This window comes from Lampetra planeri, chromosome 10, assembly GCF_965212315.1.
Source record: "Lampetra planeri chromosome 10, kcLamPlan1.2.h2, whole genome shotgun sequence".
In the NCBI taxonomy this organism is placed as follows: Eukaryota; Metazoa; Chordata; class Hyperoartia; order Petromyzontiformes; family Petromyzontidae; genus Lampetra; species Lampetra planeri.
The window spans coordinates 230,543-252,346 of record NC_136116.1 but is presented as its reverse complement, the minus strand read 5'-3'; the positions used below and the strand labels follow the sequence as shown (position 1 = coordinate 252,346).

General features: G+C 51.9%; 1 protein-coding gene across 3 annotated transcripts in view; it reads right to left on the bottom strand.

Annotated features, from left to right (window-relative positions):
* The window catches only part of LOC144720782 (amine oxidase [flavin-containing] B-like), a 77,761-nt gene that overhangs the window by 54,235 nt on the left and 1,722 nt on the right, over nucleotides 1-21,804 (bottom strand). For all 3 annotated transcript variants that reach the window (XM_078597818.1, XM_078597819.1, XM_078597821.1), the window contains exon 2: nucleotides 2,089-2,156. In XM_078597818.1, coding sequence (XP_078453944.1) covers nucleotides 2,089-2,156 — 68 coding nt within the window. The remainder of the gene's footprint in view (nucleotides 1-2,088; nucleotides 2,157-21,804) is intronic.

Here is a 21,804-nt window from a genome sequence, read left to right as displayed (position 1 = left end):
TCGCTCTCCTGCAACAATGGAGAGCAGAGAGGCGATGCTCACAACAACGAGCAGAGTGCCGGGCGACTAAAATGCAGCAAGTTGGTACAGTGGGGGGTACAGCTGGTGCCTCTACCGGTCATCTCAGTCAGCCAACCTATGGCACCTGGGTCTGTCCCGAGACCTCCTGTCAGCGAGGCTTCCGACACTTCACGTAGCCTCAAAATGCACCAGGCCTGGCACAGGCGTCATGGTGACGTCACCGTCACTGTCACTTCATGGCAAATGGCGGGTATCGGTATTGGCACTTTGAGGTGACAAAAAGTGTCGAAGGCTCGCTGACAGGAGATCATGGAACAGACTCAGGTGCCATGGGTTGACTGACTGAGATGACTGTGGCGCCCCGTAAATTAAAAAAACATATACATGCTCAAATTACATAATAAATTCCCAAGCTTGGGAAATGCATTAAAACAGAAGCAACAACAGTCCCATACCACACCAAGACAAACATACAGTCCCTCAATAAAATTGTACATTAAAAATGAACTCTCAATGCATTCTCTTTGGTTCTTTCGGTAAAGTCACGTTGGTATAACAACACAAGCGTCCGTCATCCCACTTGATGATGGACGCTTGTGTTGTTTCCCACCTGATGATGGACGCTTGTGTTGCGCCCGAAACGTCGTGATTTATTTTATTTTATACCTACGTGACTTTACCGAAAGAACCAAAGAGTATGGATTCCTGTAGTCACGAAACCTTCAAATCTCAATGCATTGGTAAGGATTACATTTACAAATCACATTTGCAAATGTGGCTGTATCCAGCACTAATCTTCTGCTTGCTGTCCCATCCCTACTGAACCTCTGTGATAAAGAGCTTCATTAGCTCATCGGATTCCTGCAGAATAAATAAACACATTCCTGCGGAGGGAGCTGGTAGGAACGTTGGGTTGCTCGGTCAATGGCCAGGGTCAACGGCGGCGTGGTGTATTCCGCAAATATGCCCGACTGTGAGGGCGGGCACAAGCCGGCGTAAGTAGGTTAAACGTTGCGTTTTATAAGGGCACCACGGGGTGACCAGCCCCTCCCCACCCAGCCACACCCCTCCCACCCCCCACCCAGCCCCACCCTCCCCACCCAGCCCCACCCTCCCCACCCCACCCTATTCTCCCCACCCAGCCCCTCTCTCCCCACCCAGCCCCTCCCTGCACGACGGACGGACACAATAATCCCCTGTGGGCTGGTGTAACCAGGAGGTTCCTACCAGTAAAATTATAATTCTGAAGTATGACTATGTAGAGGATTTTGTTAACTTCAGTTGCAGCTATTTATATGTTTGCCTTACATTAAAACACAAAGGCTTACCCTCGCAAACGTAACTTGGGGTCTGGAAACATCCCCCCATCCAGCCAGAAAAGACAAGTCATTTTATACAAATTGCTGAAGGCCTATAATGTTAAACTTTGAACCTCACACAATGGCGTGAACTTTAAACTGACGCAGTGGCGAGTGTTCCCTACTTGGCCACACGAAAAGTTGCAGTAAAGCTTGTGAGCCAGTGAACTTGTAACTGGTGTTTTTGTTACATTTAGTGTGCAGTTGAATGCGCTTGAACTCACGCAAATAATCAGAAATCACTTTTTTCAAAGGATCGATACTAATGTGTCACACATCGGTAACCCATAAAAGCCTCGAGTCAAGAATACAGTATTTTTCAGGAGGGTCCTGCCAAGTTTTCAGTTTGGGGGAGCTGTTGATACCATGACTGCTGTGTAGCTTTTAAGGCACTTATTGTAGGTCCATGGGTGGCCATAGGGTGCTGGACTATGTCACCCTGACTGTACGTCTCTTCACATAACAATGTTTTAGTCCATCAGTTCAATATTAACCAGAGGCTTTTGTTCATAGTAACTGGAGAGGCTATGATATGAATGCTGAGCACGGTACATAAGGATATAACCAAATGGTCTGGGGCACAAGAGGATATGTGTAACAGGTGTGAGTTAGCTTTGATAAAAAAAAAGATCGCTTCAGGAGAAAGTGAACATCGCGAGTGAGACACTGTGGGGAGGGGAAGTGGAGATATGCCGAGAGGTGCCCATACCACTTAGCCCGGCTCCCACCACGAGCACATCACACGAACTCGCCTCCATGGCCATGATGATTGCAGCTCTGGAACCGGGATGGGCACGAAGACACACGGGCACACACGGGCAGTCGGAAGGATACACGGGGAGGAGTCAGCATTCATGTCACAATCCCAGGTCCACCCACCCGAGGCAAAGGTCGCTGATGGTGGGATTGAGACAACCTACAAGAGATTCTAAACTTTGTTTTACCAGATAAGGCCCACTAAGCTATACAGACATTTTTTTCAAAAGCGACTTGGCCACAAATGATAGCTCAACAAAGTGGCTTATCACGTGGAAATTTATAGCAGCTGCAGCCGGTGTGAGCTTACCTGTGATTAATCACACATATAATTGTGCACTCTGCTATGTGTTGCTGTAAATGCTACGGAGAGCCAGGTGCGTTATTTTATTATAATTGAAGGCAATTATGGTCCCAGGTCCCCAAGCTTCACATGCACAGCAGGCCATGCCCAGCAGTGTGTAGACTATGCAGAGTACGGGGCACAAACCGAATTCAGATTTGGGTGGACTCCGTGCTGGTGAGATACACTATATTAGCTCCAATAAAATATCACTTAAATTAAAATTATTTGAATGTTAATCGACTGACAGGGACTCGGTAATGTTAATTGACTCTTCTGTTATTGGTGTGTAATGAAGATATTCACAATTAAGACTGATATTAAAATTGATTTTAATATATAAAATACACACCTGTTAAACCCTTATCAGTGCCTACCTTATTACAGACCAATTCACACATTATTGGTCACCCAGTGACCTTATAAATCTCAACGTTAATCCTACACTGTCCCATCATAAGGGATAAACACAAATGAGACAACTCCCGTAGAAGGGAAGTAATAAAATAATAAAAATAAAACATAATAAAGCAGCACCCTCCCTTTGATGCTGCTAATCCTGCATAATGCATGGGCATAATATGACTTTGAAAACCCCCCGCCCACCTCCCACGCATTTCACAATTAGCACTATTCGCATTCCTGCATTTCCCATAAATATGCTAAATTCCTCTTCAAATGCAAATTCTTTTGTCAAGGCTCTCTTCCTCCTCCCTCACAGCTTAAATAGACACTCCAAGCCTAAGACGTGTCATTTAGACTCTGTCTTATCGACAGACATGTTCTTCACCTGAGGACGGCTGCATGCGTTGTGGCCGAAACGTCGTGAGAATTATTTTATTATGTTTTATTTTTATTATTTTATTACTTCCCTTCTACGTGACTTTACCGAAAGAACCAAGAAGATGAATCCCTGCAGTCACGAAAGCTTTAAATCGAAATAAAACAAATGAGACACATTTTTTTGCCCATATTGAAATGGCTGTATGCCGTATGGACCTAAAAAGAAAGAATTTCCCTGTACAAGTGTAGAGGTGTTACGTGTAATGCGAGCAAGGATTGAGGGGGAGTGGAGTCTGGGTCACGTGGGGAGTGGGTGGAGTTAGGGTCACCTGGGGGGAGAGGATTTAGGGAGAGAACCGGAAGGAGAAGGGGGAGTTGAGACGGAGTGAAATACGAGGAGGCCACGCTGGGCAAGACGGAGAGTGTGGCGCGGTTGCCACGCGGTGAGAGACGTCGACACCGACGGCCATCGGTGTCAGACGAAGAGAGCTAACGGGGCAGTGAGAGGCTAGCTGTGAAAGGGGCAGCAGTGACGCTAGATAGCGGGGCAGCGGTGTGGCTGCAAGGATTGCCTGACGGGGCAGCAGTGAGACTGCATATTGGAGCAGCAGGGAGACTGCACAACGGAGCAGCCGAGGGCTGTGGAGAGGTCGTCGAGCGGGACGCGGGCCTGAGCGAGACGCCATGGTACGGAGATTCTACGAACCTAATAAAGGACAACGGAGATCGACATCTGAGAGAGAGCCCTTTATTACATTGGTGTCAGAAGTGAAGCGGAATGTCAAAACAGCTCAGGAAGAAGACCGTCCCTGCACCATCTTCGGCAACATCTTCCGATGACGACCTCCCTCCAGCGGTGGCGCGACCCACGATGGAGGAGGAAAGCGGAGCGGGGACGAGCGGGGTTCCAGCCGTGCAGGACGTGGCCGCCTCGGTGGGCCCATCTGCGCGACTGGACGCTGACGACGGATGGCGACAGGTGGCGGCGCAACTAGAGGCGCTGAAGACGGTACTGGCGCAAATGTGCGTCCTCGTCACGCCGGCGACGACTTCGGGGAGGCCCGGCGAGGAACAACGGGCCGGGGCTTTGCCGTCGCCGTCAGCCCTCCCGACCACGCGGCACGAAGACGCCATCTTGGGCGTGGAGATTCTACGAACCCAATAAAGGACAACGGAGATCGACATCTGAGAGAGAGTCCTTTATTACATACGTAACGGGGTGTAGCAAGCCATTATGTTGCGGTGTCTACATCACGGTCCGTGCGTGGGGTGTCTACATCAATGTCCACATACAGCCCCGCCCCTCGGGGGGCAGTTGGGTATAAGGTGGTGCGCAAGAGAGCTCGAGGCAGTCGTTGGAGCAGAAGAGCCAGTGAAAACTGAAGACCAGCTAGCTAGCCCTGGGACTACCCTGACTCGCTGCTCTTGTAAGAGCCGAGCAGGGCAAGCCAGTGGCGACCTCAGAGCAGCGAGGTCTGTGTCCTTGTGAGGCCCAGGCTCGTGTGGCTGAGGGTTGGACCTGAGCCGAAGCTGGGCCAGGTGAGTTAGCCTCTATAGGATGGTCTAGATTAGAGGAGTGCAGGAGCTAACGGGGAAACGTTAGCCGAGGGACACTGCCTCGGATAGACCGGGTGAAGGGGCCGTTACTCCTTCCAGTGTTAGGGTGCGCTACATACTGTATAGTACCCATTTGTTAATAAATACGTGTTGCCTCCGTCAAACGTCTCCTGCGCTACTTACGCCATTACACAAGAATACGTGTAAACCATATGGGTTTACAGGTGTAATGAGCTACTTCCACGACACGTCGTATAGAGGGTACTTCTTTATTACTCACACTGGGCACAACACAGGCCAACACTTGTTCTTCCTCACATTGAGTAGAACTCTAGGTAATAACACCTCCACTGGCTACACACGCAGCCAATCACTCGGCATGGTCCTCTCGCCTCACTCGGCCACGCCGCTGGCTGGCGGCGTGACGATGACGGAGATAGAAACCACGCAGGAGATCCTCCATGTGGCCGGACGACGCAGAGAGATGTCAGTGAATAGCGACACAGCCAGGACCCCACACACGAGCCCCGAGCTCCGGATCCGTTCCACCTTATATCCCCCCAGGCGTGGCTAGGTCCCGCCTCCGCCCACGCCCTCTCGTGGAACGAGCAGGTTCCTGGAGAATCTCGGCTAACCCCACCTGTTACCTTTGCCCCAGATACACCTCCTTCCCCGATTGGTTGTTACTTATGTGTCCGTGCCCGTGAATCCCTTCACAGTCCATCAGGTGTCACCCTGTCATTCCATCACCCCCCCCCCCCCCCCCTCATTAATACCAACGAAATTTCAGGTGAGGAATACCCTTGAACAATGTAAAAGTACAGCAATAAAGGAGTGAACCAAGCAACGACTCCGGGTTTTCTTAAGTAAAGCGGAACAATCCGCCGGAACAATCAAGAAGCACATAACAAGGCAAGGGATGACAAAAAAATTGCGAGAGGGAACGAGATGGGGGGGAAGAGAAAAAAAAGCACAACTCAAGCAACAATCCCCCCTTCCCTTAAACAACACACAGGGACATTCATATTAACGGAATCTTAAACATTTAGACCAAGTTCGCGACGCCGGTCCGTCAACGGAGATGGTCTTCATCTTCTGCACAGGGTGTATGCACACAGCCGGAACCCCCGGAGAAGTAGGTGGCAACACTGGCTTCACAGGTGCTGCAGGCTCAGCGGCAGCAGGCAACTTCTCCCGTTCGGTGAGGCTTTTAAGTCCATCCACTGTCATGGGCTTGGACGCTGTGGACGGCACGATAAAATCCTTCTCACGTATGCCCTCTGCCCGCACTACCCCCGGCTTGTTGGACGCAACAGACACTGGCCATCTACTTTTTGGAGATAAAGAGTCAGCTCGAGGAGGAACAAATGGTTTCAACCGAGATAGATGGACAAACCAACGGTGACAGCCTGTACATGCACACACTGCGGCCGTTTGACCTCGATCACTTCCACGGGACCCTGCCAAGGCTTATGAAGCTTAGGGGACGTACCCACTGGCACCTGCGGGCAATGCAACCATGCCCTGTCACCTATGGACCATGACAGTACGTGATCCTGGTTCCCCGCAATTCGCTCATTAGCTGCCTGTGCTCTGGCGGCGTTCACTTTGGCTGCTTTCTGAGCCGCCGAAATGTGTTCCAACGTTATTCGCACGTGCACAGGCAATTTGGATTTCCCCTTTTCCTGCGACGAACCCAATTAAGCATCCATAAGAGGTACATTTTCCCTCCCATACATGAGAAAAAACGGCGAGAATCCCGTGGAAGCATGGGGGGCCATCCTATACGCAGATAATACACTTGGAACATGCAAATCCTAATCCATTTTGCGTCGCGTCAACCGCCTGACAGAGCATGGATGTCAGAGTCCTATGCAGCCGCTCCACCATTCCATCCGTCTGGGGATGGTATGGCGACGTTTTAATTTTCTTAGTGCCCAAAGCATCCTAGACCTCACGCAGCAGCTTCGACGAGAAATTCCGCCCCTGGTCAGTGAGCAACTGCTCAGGGGCCCCCTTGTCCATTACGTATCCATACAAAAACGCCTCAGCAATCGAAGCCACCGACTGGTCAGGCAGTGGCCAAGCCATAGGCCATCGTGAGAAATACTCAACCCCCACCAAGAGAAATCTATGCCTTCTTTGAGTGGCCGGGAAGGGCCCAAGGATATCGAGCGCTACCAACTCGTTAATCCGTGAAACCAAAATGGATTGCAGCGGAGGCTGGGACTTCTTCAGCGGCGGTTTCCTACCCGCACACTCCGTACACCCTTGGACCAAGTGGTACACATCACTTGACATACCCGGCCAATAATAATCATGCTGCAGCATTATCAAGGTATTCCGGACCCCGAGATGCAACAATTTATCCTCGTGCACCACTTGAAACAATTTACCTCGAAGGGCAGTGGGGACGACAACACGACAACGGTATAACATATCTTCTCTCAACATCAGCAGGTCATCCTGAAGGACCATTCGCGGCCCGTCAGCAGAAGCCTTTTGTTCCAACTCCGCACCACGCTGCAAGGCCGTCAAGGAATTATCATCCAATTGCTCTCGAACCCATTCAGAACGCGTAAGGTGCAAAACGCTATCCGCAGGTGCAAACAAATTGGCGGACTCAGCGTCCTCGAACGCCGCCATAACAGTAGCTGAACTCGCCATCGGAGGTTTACAACGGTCCGCACAAGAAGAAACATGCACAGCGAGACGATTGAGGCAACCGGGATAACGCGTCAGCATTGCAATGCCGAGCCCCTTTTCGATATATCACACGGAATGAGTATTGCTGCAAAATTTTAAGCCAATGCGAAAGTTGGCCAGAAGGTTGATCAACCTTCAAGGAGTACTGATCCGTTCAGACAATGAATTCTCTGCCATAGAGGTAAGGCCTGTATTGTTGTACTAAATAAACCATGGTCAACAGCTCCCTGCGAGTAACACAATAACGCCGTTTTGCGGGGGACAGGATGGCGCCTATGCCCGTATCACTAACGTCTGTGTCAAAAATAAATGGCAAAGAGAAATCAGGGTACTCGAGTGTGGGTGAATCGGACAACCGCTCACAAAGGGCTAAAAGTGCAGACTCTTCTTCCACTCCCCACTGGATCCTCTGGTTTTTAGCCGTCAAGGCGTGTAAGGGCTTAGCAACCGTGGCAAATTGCGGCACGAACCTGCAATAGTACGACGCAAACCCGACGAAGCTGCGCACATCTCCCACGAACCTGGGGGTCGGCCAATCGCGCACACAAGCCGTTTTCTCGGGATCCATGGCTATGCCGTTCGCGCTGACAATGTGATCCAAATAGCGCACAGAATTCTGCAGCAAATGACATTTCGCTGGTTTCAGTTTCAAATTAGCTGAGCGCATTCGGACAAGAACAGATCGCAGCCGCTGGAGATGTTCATCAAATGTGTGGCTGAACACAATGACATCATCCAAATAAATGAGACATGAGTTCCACTGCAGGCAAGTCAAAACGAGTTCCATAAGCCTTTGAAAGGTGGCCGGAGCCGAATTCAATACCATCGGAACACAATTATATTGGAACAGTCCCTGGGGTGTGCGGAACGCGGTTTTAGGCTGTGACGACTCGTCAAGGGGAAGCTGCCAAAACCCCGATGACAAGTCAAGCATAGAAAAAACGCGCACCGGACAAAGCATCCAGAGAGTCGTCCATGCGCGGGAGCGGGTATGCGTCGGCTACGGAAACCTTATTCAACTTACGGAAGTCAACACAAAACCTAAGACTTCCGTCCTTTTTCTTAACAAGCACGACGGGCGCTCGCCAAGGACTGGTAGATGGAGAAATAATATCGGCGACCACACTTCTCATCAACCACCTGTTGCACACGTTCCTTTTCTAGTGGACTCAATCGATACGAGTTCTGACGAATAGGGCCGGCCTCCACTGTGTTGATATGATGTTGCAATAAGGAGGTACGGCCAATATCAAATTCACTTTTGCTAAACACATCAGAGAATTCGCACAACAGCGATAGCAATTCCCCTTGCTGCACTGAAGACAACTGCAAATTCTCCTGACATAGCGCTTCTGCCCACATTCCATTCACAAATTCAGTCTGTTACACTTCACCAACCATACCACCGGTCGCATCAGCGTTATTCTCACAAAATGCGGTTGTTGCGTGAGCCAATACTGTAACCGCTTGGACAGAAACCATTCCCGAACCCACATTAAACACCTGTAAGAACGGCTCTTGGTCGAGGCGAAGGACCATCTGTGCGCCTACTAGCGGCAATCCACGGGTCACCGTTTTCGACAGAGTCAGAAGGACTCTGTCAAATCAACCTTTCCCAACCTCTTGCGATCGTGTAACGGTACAAGTATCTGCGAGCCCGGTGGAATCTCCACCGAGTCCCTAGCAAGGGCTTGGACTGTGACACACGCTGCCGTACTCATATGCGGAGATGCCAAAAAAAACTATTTGCGACTCGGCAGCATTTCCACACAACCCTGATCAATCAGGATCTTAACAGGCATTTTTCGTAGAAAATCGGTACCCAAAAGGCAGGGCACCCACCAGCATCCTTGAGATTAGTACAGGCCCGACCGCAGCGACTTCGCCAATTTTGATGCGGGCCTCCACTTGCCCAATGATACCCATGCTCCCACCATTCGTCGCGCCACAAGCATTTACAACAGGTCGCACTCATCGTTCAGACATCGGAAACAATAAAAAAATTACATCGGAAATAATGGTGGCCGAAGCTCCCGTGTCCACCAAGACACGAACCTCAATTACCTGAATTGAGCCAGATACCGCTGAGGAACCCAGAGCTGCCGTGATCACTCGACGAGCCAATTTCTTCCACTGCATCCACAAACTAGGCCACCCATACGTAACAAAATTCTGCTGCCCAGTGTCAATGTGTGTGTTATGCCGGGTGGAGATGACCCTAGAACCCATAGATGCCTGAGATTGCATTATGGGCCGGGTGTCTGATGTATCTTGACTCACCTGTTGGGGTAGAGATGTAGCCGTCAGTGGAGCTGTGGGCACCGGAGTTGTGGTCGCAGTCCAAGGACGGTTCTGACATCCTCATGCGAAGTGCCCCGGCTGGCCAGCGGAAGCAGGTAAGCGAGGGCCTCTGCAGCGTCCAATCTTCTTGCTCGTGCAGTCTCCAGCTCCTCTGACACTGCGCGGCATCCCCTCTTCTCCGACTCTACACCGGGAATGCATCAGTGATGTCCTCCTCCGAAGATGCCTCCCCAGCCGGCAACACGACAACGTTCCGTGGCGACCACCCCTTCGGCTCCCCGTCTTGGCTGGGGTCCCCTGTCCACGCAGCCATTTGAGCCCATCGGTGCAAGTTCTTGTGGGACTGAAGACACCTGACGGCCCATAGGGACTTCTGTTCGTCTTCGTCATACATAGGTAAAATGACTCCCATCTCTCGTGCCAGTCCCAACATCCTTTCCATGACGAGCGACTGAGCGCTTTCGGATCCACCCCGGGGTAAGCTGTGCCCACTAACGCCAACAGCGCGCTGCGGTAGGCAAGAGGCGTCTCGGCCTCCCCTCGCCTACGCTGAAGAAACTTCCTGTACGTGTCGGAAGGCAGCTCGTACACATCCGCCATCTCAGCATAAGCACCTTGAAGTGTAGCCCTCCTAGCAGCGGGAATATCCCTGAAAACAACAAGAGCGTCGCCGTCCAAAACAGTTGGCCGAGCCATCAGCGCCTCATCTTCTGTCCAATGGAGTGATCGGAAAGCCGCTTCAAATCGCCAAGTGAAGGCGCTCCAATCGCCTCCTGCCGCGACGAACTCTTTAACCTGAGGTAATCTGCGAGCACGTTTGGTTCCTCTTTCCCCGTTTCTAACAGCGAGCGCCGTGTCTTGCGTATCATACTTGTTTTATAAAATGGCGGACTTTGTCCGCGCCTCTTCCGTGCCGCCCGTAATGGCGGACTCCGGCTGTGCGTCCTCCCCGCCACGTGTAATGGCGGCCGTCATGCTTGCGGACGTTCCCGCCAGAACATCAACTCCCGGCCCCTGGTCGATCCTTCATGGTGATGTCAGTGCAGCGCGACCCGCTATTGTAGTCTCTGTCACGAGCGTCACCAACTGCATGAGAACTACCCGCAACAGGTCCAGCTGCACTGATACCATCTGCCAGCCGTCTTCGGGCTGCTGGTGCGGAGTGGCTGCTCCAAGTTCCACCATCTCTGGCGCAGCCAACTCACTCGCGCAGCTTCAATAACTGGGACCGCGGTTCCCGGGCTGGTAGGAGATCTTGGGTAACGTTTTCATCGTCGTCGGAAGACGCCACAGGTGGATTCCGTTTCTTCTGATGCTTAGACATACTTCCTTCTTTGCTGTCTAGCACTAAACTCCTCCACTGGCTACACGCACAGCCAATCACTCGGCGTGGTCCCCTCGCCTCACTTGGCCACTTCTGACTCCAATGTAATGAGCGACTTCCACGACACGTCGTATAGAGAATACTTGTTCTTTATTTCCCACACTGGGCACAACACAGGCCAACACTTGTTCTTCCTAGAGTATAACTCTACATAATAACACCTCCACTGGCTACACGCACAGCCAATCACTCGGTGTGGTCCCCTCGCCTCACTTGGCCAAGCCGCTGGCTAGCAGCGTGACGATGACGGCGATGGAAACCATGCAGGAGATCTTCCACGTGACCGGACGACGGAGAGAGATGTCGGTGAACAGCAACACAGCCAGGACCCAGGACCCCACACACAAGCCCCGAGCTCCGGGTCCGCTTCACCTTATATCCCCCCAGGCGTGGCTCGGCCCTGCCTCCGGCCACGGCTTACCCCACCTGTTACCTTTTCCACAGATACAGTTCCTTCCCCGATTTGTTGTTACTTCAATGCCCGTACCCGTGAATCCCTTCCCAGGCCAGCAGGTGTCACCCTGTCATGCCAGCAGGTGTCACCCTGTCATGCCAGCAGGTGTCACCCTGTCATTACACAGATATTAAACTATTTATAATAGGGTCTCGAAAATTAACACTGGTGTCGATCCCATCAACAGAAGGACTGAGGTAAGGTGTTGTGTGACGTGGAGGGTGATGAGGGTGTGTCTGGTCATGATTGCAGGTATATGATGTTCACTTATTTTGAGTGGTCGTGTGTTTGCTATTTTTCCGCGGGTATTTAACAATCAGATGGCGTCACCCTTGTGGCAACAATTATTTAATTATATTCACGGGTGTTAATAAATTGCTTATTTTGATCAATCCAACTCGAATCAATAAATAAAATAGAGTTGGAAGATGATTAGCATGTTATAGCTTTAAGATTTTTTTTTACAGTTGATAACATTTTCTGTTATTGTGGTATGTTGTGCTGTTCATTGGGAATGCACAAATTGGCCGATTTGCAGCTTTAATCTAACATTGAGTTAATGGGGTGAGCAGAATAGGTGTTTTGCCAGAGGCTGCATTCCTCATTCGGATATACAAAAGAAAATATGTTTTATATGTTCATTGTCAGTAAAACATGATTTCCCCAATTTACATAATAAACATTTTTAAAAGGAAAAATACTCTAAACGCGTGATTTTGACTCTAAATGTGGAGGAAAAAACAAGACCCGGAGAAAAATCCACACGACCATGGGAAGCGGAACATGCAAAATCATAATACAGGCGTCAGGGTAGGGGTCAAACCCACGACCTGCATACCAGGCGCGGGAATTAATATATCGCCACAATAAAGAGTGAGGGAAATAATTCCGCTTATTATAAAAAAATACTTAAATAAGTTGAGTCAATGTTTTTAAAAGAGCAGTGTTACAGTAGACCTGCCACTACTGGTGTCGCGTGCTGTAATTTATACATTTTAAGTCAGAATTAATCCTTTAGACTGGAGGAATCCGATCAGCTGTGAAGCTCTTTGTCACAGATATCAAGTCAGGGCAGGTCAGAAAGTTACAACAATACAAAGGAGAGTAAATATAAGCAAGTCACTAAAATAAAGTACATAGGTACAAATTGCTGCCGATTTTTCAATATGGTACTAGCCTAGGATTTACATTTGTCCGGGTTTATATCAGAATAAATAATGTTTTAAACATCCGTTGTGTTCTGTAGCGAATGACAGAGATACATGTGCAGACTACTGAACATCTGTGAAAAGAGCTTAAAAGCTCATCAGATTCTTCTAGTCTAAATATTCTTATTCTGCAGTGTCATACATTGAGAAAGAAGTTTCTAGCGTGGCCAGCATCACAGGTACGATGCGGACTGCCGCCAGTAGGAGCAGTATCGGAACTGAGAGTGTGGGCGAGATCCTGACATGACCCCAAAGAGCGCCTCGAGATCGGCACCAGCAAATCCAGAAGTTGGTCCCGGTCCACCAAGCAGATGCTATATTGGACAGACAGGGCGTAACGTTAGTGTAAGACTAAAAGAACACCAGAGAAATATTAAACTATCACAAACACAACTGTCGGCAGTGGCAGAACATGCATGTCAACAGGGACACTCAATTGATTTTGACAACGTGGAAGTGTTGTGTAAAACTAGTTACTACTGGCAAAGACTAATTAGAGAATCGATTGAAATTGAGAGAAACAGAAATAACTTTAATCGCTCAGACAGCTACAGGCTTAGTGCGGCCTGGAAGCGTATTATTAAATAAGATACATTACAATTCCTTATAAGGGAAACAAACATTAACTGATTACTAATGTAGCATAATCACAATAAAACACATTCCAAATGATTACTAATCTACAACTCGCATCGTAACAATAGCCTGATTACTAATCTAGTATATAATTACAATCACTCCCCCCTTGAATCTTTGCACCTGATGAGTTAATGAGTTAATGATGACGTCACCCTGCTGCTGCTCTATATAAGAACGGGAGACACAGCAAAGCCTCACCATTCTGGCGAATTGCCCGATGACGCTGAACGCAATTACCAGCGAAACGCGTTCCTGAACCGGTTCTCCCTGATACACTGCTGCGGCTCGTCGGTGTCCCGTGGGTTCTCCAGCCACCCCGGGGTGTGCGAGGGCCCCAGACCGGGTGGTCTGGGGTGGCCTTGCTGCCGGAGGGTGGGGGAGCCGCGGGCGCTGTGGGAGGAGTGACCCAGCTGCAGCGAGCACATGGAGATGGAGACGGAGTCGCGGCGCACGGCGCAGCCTGAGGAAGACACCCGGGGCGCTGCGAGAGACCGTAGGAGCGGGGCGGGCCCGTCTGGTGCGAGGGTGATGTCGGGTGAGGCGCAACAAGGGAAGAGAGTGGGGGGGGGTGGAGGGGTTGGGGAGCGCGGGGAGGGAGGAGCGGGGAGGAGAACGAGGGGGAGCGCCGGGAGGAGGGGGAGGGAGTACCCCCGATCGGAAGGGGGAGGAAGGGGCAGGAGAGGCGCCCGCAGCCCAGGGGCCGGGAGGGGGGCAGTGGAGAGAGAAGACGGCGGGAGTTGGCCCGGTGGGTGCGGGGAGGCCCGGCGGGGGAGCGGGGAGGTGGCGCGGTGGAGCTGGGGCGGGCCTGACCCCGTTGCAGGCCAAGAGGCACAATTGCGTGCGGGTCGAGTTTAAGGAAGATGTGGAAGAGGGGGTCACCCTGGACAGGACGACCTTCGTGAGGTCGGTTGTGCTGGGAATGCTGCAGGTGGAGGTGGAGGACTTGTACTGCCTGATTGCCCTGCCGGGGGGGAGGGCATTCGACGTGAGCTTCACCACCAACATCCTGCTGCAAAAATTCCTTGCCCGTTTCGAGGAGAAGGCGGGGGAGAAGCCGCTGGCGTCTATGAGGACGCGGTTGCTATCGGACCTGGAGACGAAGGTCGTGACCGTGTTCCTTTATAATGAAGCGTTGCATGATCAGGACGTGGAGGTGTGGCTGCGGCAGCACTGTGTGGTCCTGTCGGGCTGCAAGAGGGTGCTGGATGCGGCGGGGATATGGACGGGGGCCAGGCAGTGGAGGGTGCGTCTGAAGACGGAGGGGGGGGCACTGAAGCATGTCCCGAGTGCTCTGAACATCGGCGGAAACAGGGGCTATGTGGTGTACGCGGGACAGCCCAAGCTGTGCAGGAGGTGTGGGGGAGGGGGGCACCTGGCAGCAGCATGCGTGGCGCGCGTTTGCTACAGGTGCAGGGCGCTGGACCACACGGTGGAGGAGTGCGGGGAGCCAGCCCTTTGCAACCTGTGCGGCAGCAGAGGGCATTTGTACAGGACCTGCCCAGAATCCTACGCTAACAGGGCGCGGGCATGGCGGAGTGGCCAGGTGGAGGAGGCGACGGAGGCTGCCGGACGGGAAGCGGGCCGGGAGCGGGAAGGGAAAGGGGAGGTGGAGGAACCGCGGCCCCCCGAGGAAGGTGAGGGAGGGGGATCGGCGGAGGAGGGAGCACCACCACCACTGGAGGGGGCGGAGGAGGGAAGGGGAGACGGCATGGAGGGGGAGGGAGGGGGATCGGCGGGGGAGGGAGCACCACCACCACTGGAGGGGGCGGAGGAGGGAAGGGGAGACAGCATGGAGGACTCGGGAACGCCACTGGGGAACTGGTCGGAGGTGACAGGAGAGGAGGGCGAGGTGGGGCAGCGGGTGGAGGAAGGGGCGGATGAAGCATGGGAGGAAGTGGGGGGGAGGAAAAGGAAGCGGGACAGAGTCCTGATAGGAGCTAGTCCCCAGGAAGACACGAGCCCTTCAGGATCCGCGCCGGACTCGGGAGAGTCGGGGTGGAGGTGGGGGGAAGGGGGGGAACGTTTGATCCGGGGAAAGCCCCGTAAATCAAAGGGGAGGAAAACGGTTAAGGGGAAGGCGGGCAAAGGCAGGAGGAGGGAGCGCGCGCCGGAGTCCGACACGGGATAAATCACGCCCCGGCATGGACATATCCGCAGCATCGGTCAATGTGAGAGGGATGAAGGGGAAGGGAAGGAGGGGGGCAATCATGCAGTGGCTGCAGCTCACCAGAAGCGATGTAATCTTCCTCCAGGAATGTCACCTCCCCTACACCCTAGGGTCGGAGGCTCTGCTGGACGGATGGAAGGGACAGTACTTTTGGTCTGGCAGCAACGAGAGCAGGTGCACAGGTGTGGTCACCCTCATAGGAAGACGGGGAATGAGTGTAGAAGGGACCCAGGAAATAATACCGGGTCGGCTTCTCTGTCTAGACGCTACTTACCAGGGCGTGCAGCTTCGGCTGATAAACGTGTACGCCCCGGTACGGTGCATGGAAAGGAAGGAGGTGTGGGAGAACCTGGCGGGCCTACTGGCCACCAGGAGGCAGGTCATCGTGGGGGGCGATTTTAATTGCCCGTTAGGCCTGGCGGACCTGGTGTCGGTGAAGGGGAGGAGGAAGTTAGATTCCTCTTCCAGGGAACTGAGGGAGCTGATGGGGACCTTTGGGATGGTGGATACGTTCAGGAGGATGCACGGCACGCGGCCAGAGTTCACGTGGGCGGACAAGAGTGGGGGAGCACAGTCACGCATTGACTTTATCTTCGTTTCCGACAAGGTAAATGTGGGCAGCGCGGGGGTGGAACCTTTTCCCCTCTCGGATCACAGAATGGTGGTGGCAGAGCTTGTGATCCCGGGGGGGGTGAAGAGGGGGAAGGGCGTGTGGAAGATGAATGTGGGCTTGCTGGCGGAGCAGGAGTTGGTGGAGGATTTCAAGCGAGCGTATGCCAGCTGGAGGACGCTGCAGGTGTGCTTCCCCACGAGGGTGGAGTGGTGGGGGCATGTAAAGTGTAGGATCAGAACGTTCTTTCAGTGTTACAGTAGAAGAAAGGGGGTGGGTAGGGATTTGAGACAATGGAACGCTAGGTTAGAAAGGCTGTATGGGCTGCTAGGGCTAGGGTTCCCGGTGGGAGAAAGGATAGCGGAGATGAAGGGGAGGGTAGCCTCAGTCCTGGAAAAGAGGGCTAGGCAATTAGTGTATAGGGCGAGGGTCAGGGCAACAGAGGATAGGGAGCAGTGTACACGTTTTTTCCTTAAGGCGGGTAGGGAGGGAGACAATGAAATGAGGGAGCTGGTTAGTCCTACTAGGGGTAGACAGGTGACGACGGAAGGGATGATTAGTGTAGCGGAGGACTTTTATGGGGAGTTGTATAAAGGGAAAGGGATAGATGGGGGGCGGCGGGAGGAGCTGCTGGGAGCATTGGCGAAGAGGGTTGAGAACCCGGAGGCGCTAGGGGAGAGGATTCAATGGGAGGAAGTGGAAGGGGCGGTGAAGGGGCTGAACAAGAACAGGACCCCAGGCCCGGACGGGATCCCGGCGGACTTTTACATAAAATTCTGGGAACTCCTGAAGGAGGATGTTGTGCAAATTTGTAGGGAAACGTTGGAGGAGGGGCAGGTACCGGACGACATGCAGGAGGGCCTGGTGACACTGATTTATAAAGGGAAGGGGGAGCGTAGGGACCTGGGAAGTTGGAGGCCAATAACCCTCCTGAACGCGGACTATAAGATCGTGGCAAGGGTGGTGGCAGGGCGACTGGGGAAGGTGGTGGGTGAGGTGGTGGGGCCGGACCAGACGTGTGCGGTCCCGGGGAGGAGGATCGCGGACACTTTGGTGGTCTTGAGGGAGGCGATTGAAGGCGAGAGAGAGAGGGGGTGTCCGTTGGGGATCCTAAGTCTGGACCTGGACAAGGCCTTCGACCGCCTCTCTCATGAATTAATGCTGGCGGTGATGGAGAGGATGGGGGTGTGCGGGCCCCTGGTGGAGTGGGTGAAGCGACTCTATGGGGGGCTCAGGGCCAGGCTCCTGATAAATGGGGAATGCTCCGGGATCATCCCAGTGGGATCGGGGGTGCGGCAGGGATGCCCGATGTCCCCAGTGCTATTTGTCATGTGCATGGAGCCGCTGGCGCAGATGATAAGGAATGACCAGAGGATTGGGGGGGTGGTAATACCGGAGAGCAAGGAGCAGGAAAAGGTGACCCTGTACATGGACGACGTGGCCGTGCTATGCAGGGACGTGGCATCGGTATGGAGGGCAATGGAGGGGATGGGGAGGTTCTGCGCGGCCTCCGGATTGACGGTCAGTGTGGGGAAAAGTCAGCTCATGGTTTTTGGAGACCCGAGGCTTTTCGAGGGTCGGCCGCCGGAGCTGAGTCTACAAACAGAGGGGATAAAGATACTGGGGGTGTTTTTCTGTGGGGATAGGATGGGGGAAGGTAACTGGGAGAAGGGGGTGAGGAAGGCAAAGGGCTGCCTAGGTAAGTGGGCTGGGAGGCGGCTCACGATGGCCGGTAGAATTATGGTGGTTAAAACAGAAATATTACCACCCCTAAACTACTTGGCGCAGGTGTTCCCACCAGGTGGGAGGGAGGCTAAGGCCTTGACCACGGCGATTTTCAGGTTTATCTGGGGGGGAGGGATGGAGAGGGTGAGAAGTGCCGTGGTGTGTCTGCAGGTCCAGAATGGGGGGAGGGGTGCCCCAAATGTGGGGTATACCCTGCAATCGACCTTTGTCTGCAATGCGCTGCGGCTGTTCTTCTCTGCGGAGCCGCGGGGCAAGGCAGCGTGGTATATGAGGTACCGACTGACGTGGCGGTTGCGGGGGCTAGGGATGACTGAGGCAGGAAGGAGCACCCCTTTGGACTGGCCGGGGGGCTGGGTTAGCGACGTGGTGGGGAGCTACGTCGGGCAGCACGGCCTGAGCCGGTGGGGGGGTCGGTGGGCCCCCAGGGAGGTGCGGGCTGCGGCGGAGAAGGAGGAGGCCTGTGACGAGGTGGCCGGTGCGAGGAGGGAGACGCACGGGAAGATTTGGAGGAATGTGGCGTCGGCAGTGCTCACGAAGGAGCAGCGGGACCTGTCATGGCTGGCTGTCCGAGACAGGTTGGAGACGCGGGGTTTCTTGTACAGCCGCCAAATGGCGCATACCCCCAAGTGCCCGAGGGGCTGCAACGCGGATGAAACTGCGGCGCATGTGATGGTGGCGTGCCCTTTCGCCCAGGAAGTCTGGAGGAGGAGTAAGCCGTTGCTGGCCCGTTTCGCTCTATCAAGGGTGACGGCACGGGACGTCATGTGGGGAGAGCTGCGGGGGGTGGGGAGGGAGGACAGGGACCGGGTGTGGGCTGTAATAGGAGCGACGAAAGAGGCGCTGTGGAAAGCGCGAAAGAAGGGGCTGGAGGGGTCCCTGACGTCCCCGTTGGAGACATGCTATGCTGCGAGGAGACTGTTGGAAAGGGTGGTAGAGATGGACCAAGGGAAAATGGGGCGCGAGGCCGCAAGGGAACGATGGAAGTGGCCGCTGCCCAGGGTGGGCTAGGGCGGGGGGGGGGTGGGAGGTCCTCGCCAGCATCCGGGGGGGTGAAGGTGTGCGTGGCTGGAAGGGGAGGCTTCCCCTCCGATGCTGTGGCACGGGTGATCCCGGCCCAGAGGATGGGTCGGTGACTGAGCGGGACCTTTAGGGCGCGAGTGAGGGGGCGCCCCCTCGGGATTCGGTTTGTTTTTCGGTTTGTTGTCACCGCCGAGATACTGAATAAAATTTAAAAACCGCAATTACCAGCGAAACGTCGTACTCAAATTGTAAATGTTGTGGCTTCAACACACCGGTGGGCTAAAGCAGTGAACTCTTTGTCTTTTGTCAACGTGACACATTTTTACTGATTGGCCGTGTCGGGTGGTGGAGGGTTACGACACATTTATAAATAACGCGATCTAAACCCAAAAACGTTGATTATGAATAACATTGGTCGCGAAAGCCTACGTGTTAAAGAGACCATTTTGTTAGATTTTTAAAACTTATTCTGCTCTACTGATGGTTAGTTATTCCAAAGTTGAGATCAACTCAGATTGGTTGAGAGAGCACGCCCTTGGACCCTTGCCAAATAAGTCAGAATTATAATATTGTTCCTGGAGAAATCCGATGAGCTATAAAGATCTTTTTCACAGATGTTCAGTAGCGGCGGGTCAGAAAGTAACGACAATACAAAAACACGATAGTGCAAAATACGTATAAGGAAAGATAAGAAAAATCACAAAACATAAATAAAAACATATACTCTTTGGTTCTTTCGGTAAAGTCACGTAGAAAGAAAATAAATTAAATAATAAATATTTAAATAAATGAAATAATACTTATTTCATTTATTTTACATTTTATTTATTTTCTTTCTACGTGTCTTTACGGAAAGAACCAAAGAGTAATTCCTGCAGTCACGAAAGCTTCAAATCAAGTTTAAAAATACATACGTTCAAAAAAGTTGCACTAGTCTGACTGAAATGGGATAAAGAGCATGTGTGGTTGACGTGGCAATGGCAGTTGTAGGTTAAAGAGAGCAGATCTTGGCTGGAAGGAAACGTCATGGCTACAAGACCTGGGATCAATCAATCAATCAAACTTTATTTCTATAGCACTATTCGTGCAAAAAATGCAAGGGTGGGACAGTCGGGTTTTTTACAATCGGGTTTAATTATCTTTTTATATTAATCCCGATCATCTGAAATTGGGAAAAATCCGGTTTAATTGGTTCTAATTGCAGAACCGCACTTCGCCAGCGGCCCCCCGGACACCGCGCCTGCTTCCGCCCATTTGCGCAATTGACGCCATTTTCTTATTGAGATGCTGGTCAAGGGGAAAAAGACAGCGTTGCAATGGTGGCAGACCGACGGCTCGGAGTGGCCTGACCTGAAAAAGATCGCCATCAAGCTATTCAGCATGGCCACGTCGAGCGCGGCATCCAAGCAGAACTTCTCAACAATGGGCTTCATCCATTCCAAGCTAAGGAACTCACTGGCGCCCACGATTGTGGAGAAGCTCGTGTTCATCAAGACCAACCTGACCGCATTCTACGACTACCCCGTGCCCGACGGCCCCGAGTACGATAGCAGCACCGACGAGGAAGCAGCCTAAGCCTATCAGAGTTTCGTATTCATTAAACCAGGTTTTAATTCCCCCGAAATCGGGTTTAATTGTATTAAAGAAAAAACCCGATGCCTGCCGCTGGAAAAATCGGGTTTTTTCCACCCATGAAAAAATGAAATACATAGTGCATTATAGGCATTAACAATAAAAGTGAAATTGTATACAAAATAAAATCACGTAAAAATTTTTTTAGGAAAGACATAATAAAAATAACACATTAAGAAAATCCTAATTAAAGGCAAGTAAAAAAGAAAGTTTATTTATTTATTTTAAAAGTGCTTAATGATTCTGAAGCCCTCAGATCCCCTGGCAGGCTGTTCCACAGGTGAGGATCGTATACACTAAAAGCTGCTTCTTCGTAAATTTTGGTCCTGGCCTTTGGGACGACTAAAAGACCATCTGAGGGATCTTGTTCGTTCATATCTTAAAAGCATGGAAGACATGTATACAGGTGCCAGACCCTTCCACGACTTAAAAACCAATAGAAGATTTTAAAAATAAATTCTATGACTGACTGGCAGCAATAATTGTAAAATGGGTGTATGTTGGTGCTTTTTCTGATTTTCTTCAGAACACGTGCCACTGCATTCTGAATTAGTTGCATTTACTTATTAATTTCTGCAGAAGATCAGAAAGAAGAGCAGTACAGTAGTCAAGTCCGTGCTTGTATTGTTTGGTGTAACTTGATGACCCGCCCCTACTGGACATCTGTAAAAAAGAGCTTCATCGCTCATCGGATTCCAATCTAAATAAATAAAAACAGCCCACTTGCTGTACTGCCTTTGGCGCGCCAGGATATATGGCAACTCAACGCCCACGGAAGGGAGTGGAGCATTGCGTGAGTGATCCACCAACCCTCGCTTTCAGTGCTGAATTGCAGGTCACGTACATAGCCACACCACCTTCTGGCTGGTGGCGCAAGCCACGAAACGATGCTAATTGATCAATCGATTAAACAAATTGGTCACGAAATTGGACCTTTTCCCAGTATAAAGTATGACAAAAAATAAGAAAAGTTGTACCCTTTCTGGCAACAAAACAGGTGAGAGCAGGCCCTAAAGAGGTATATATCTGGTGTAGACCAATCAGTTTCCATTGGGTCAAACTTAACATATCTTAATGTTCGACGGCTTGTGCACCAGATCTTATTTATTCATGATGTAC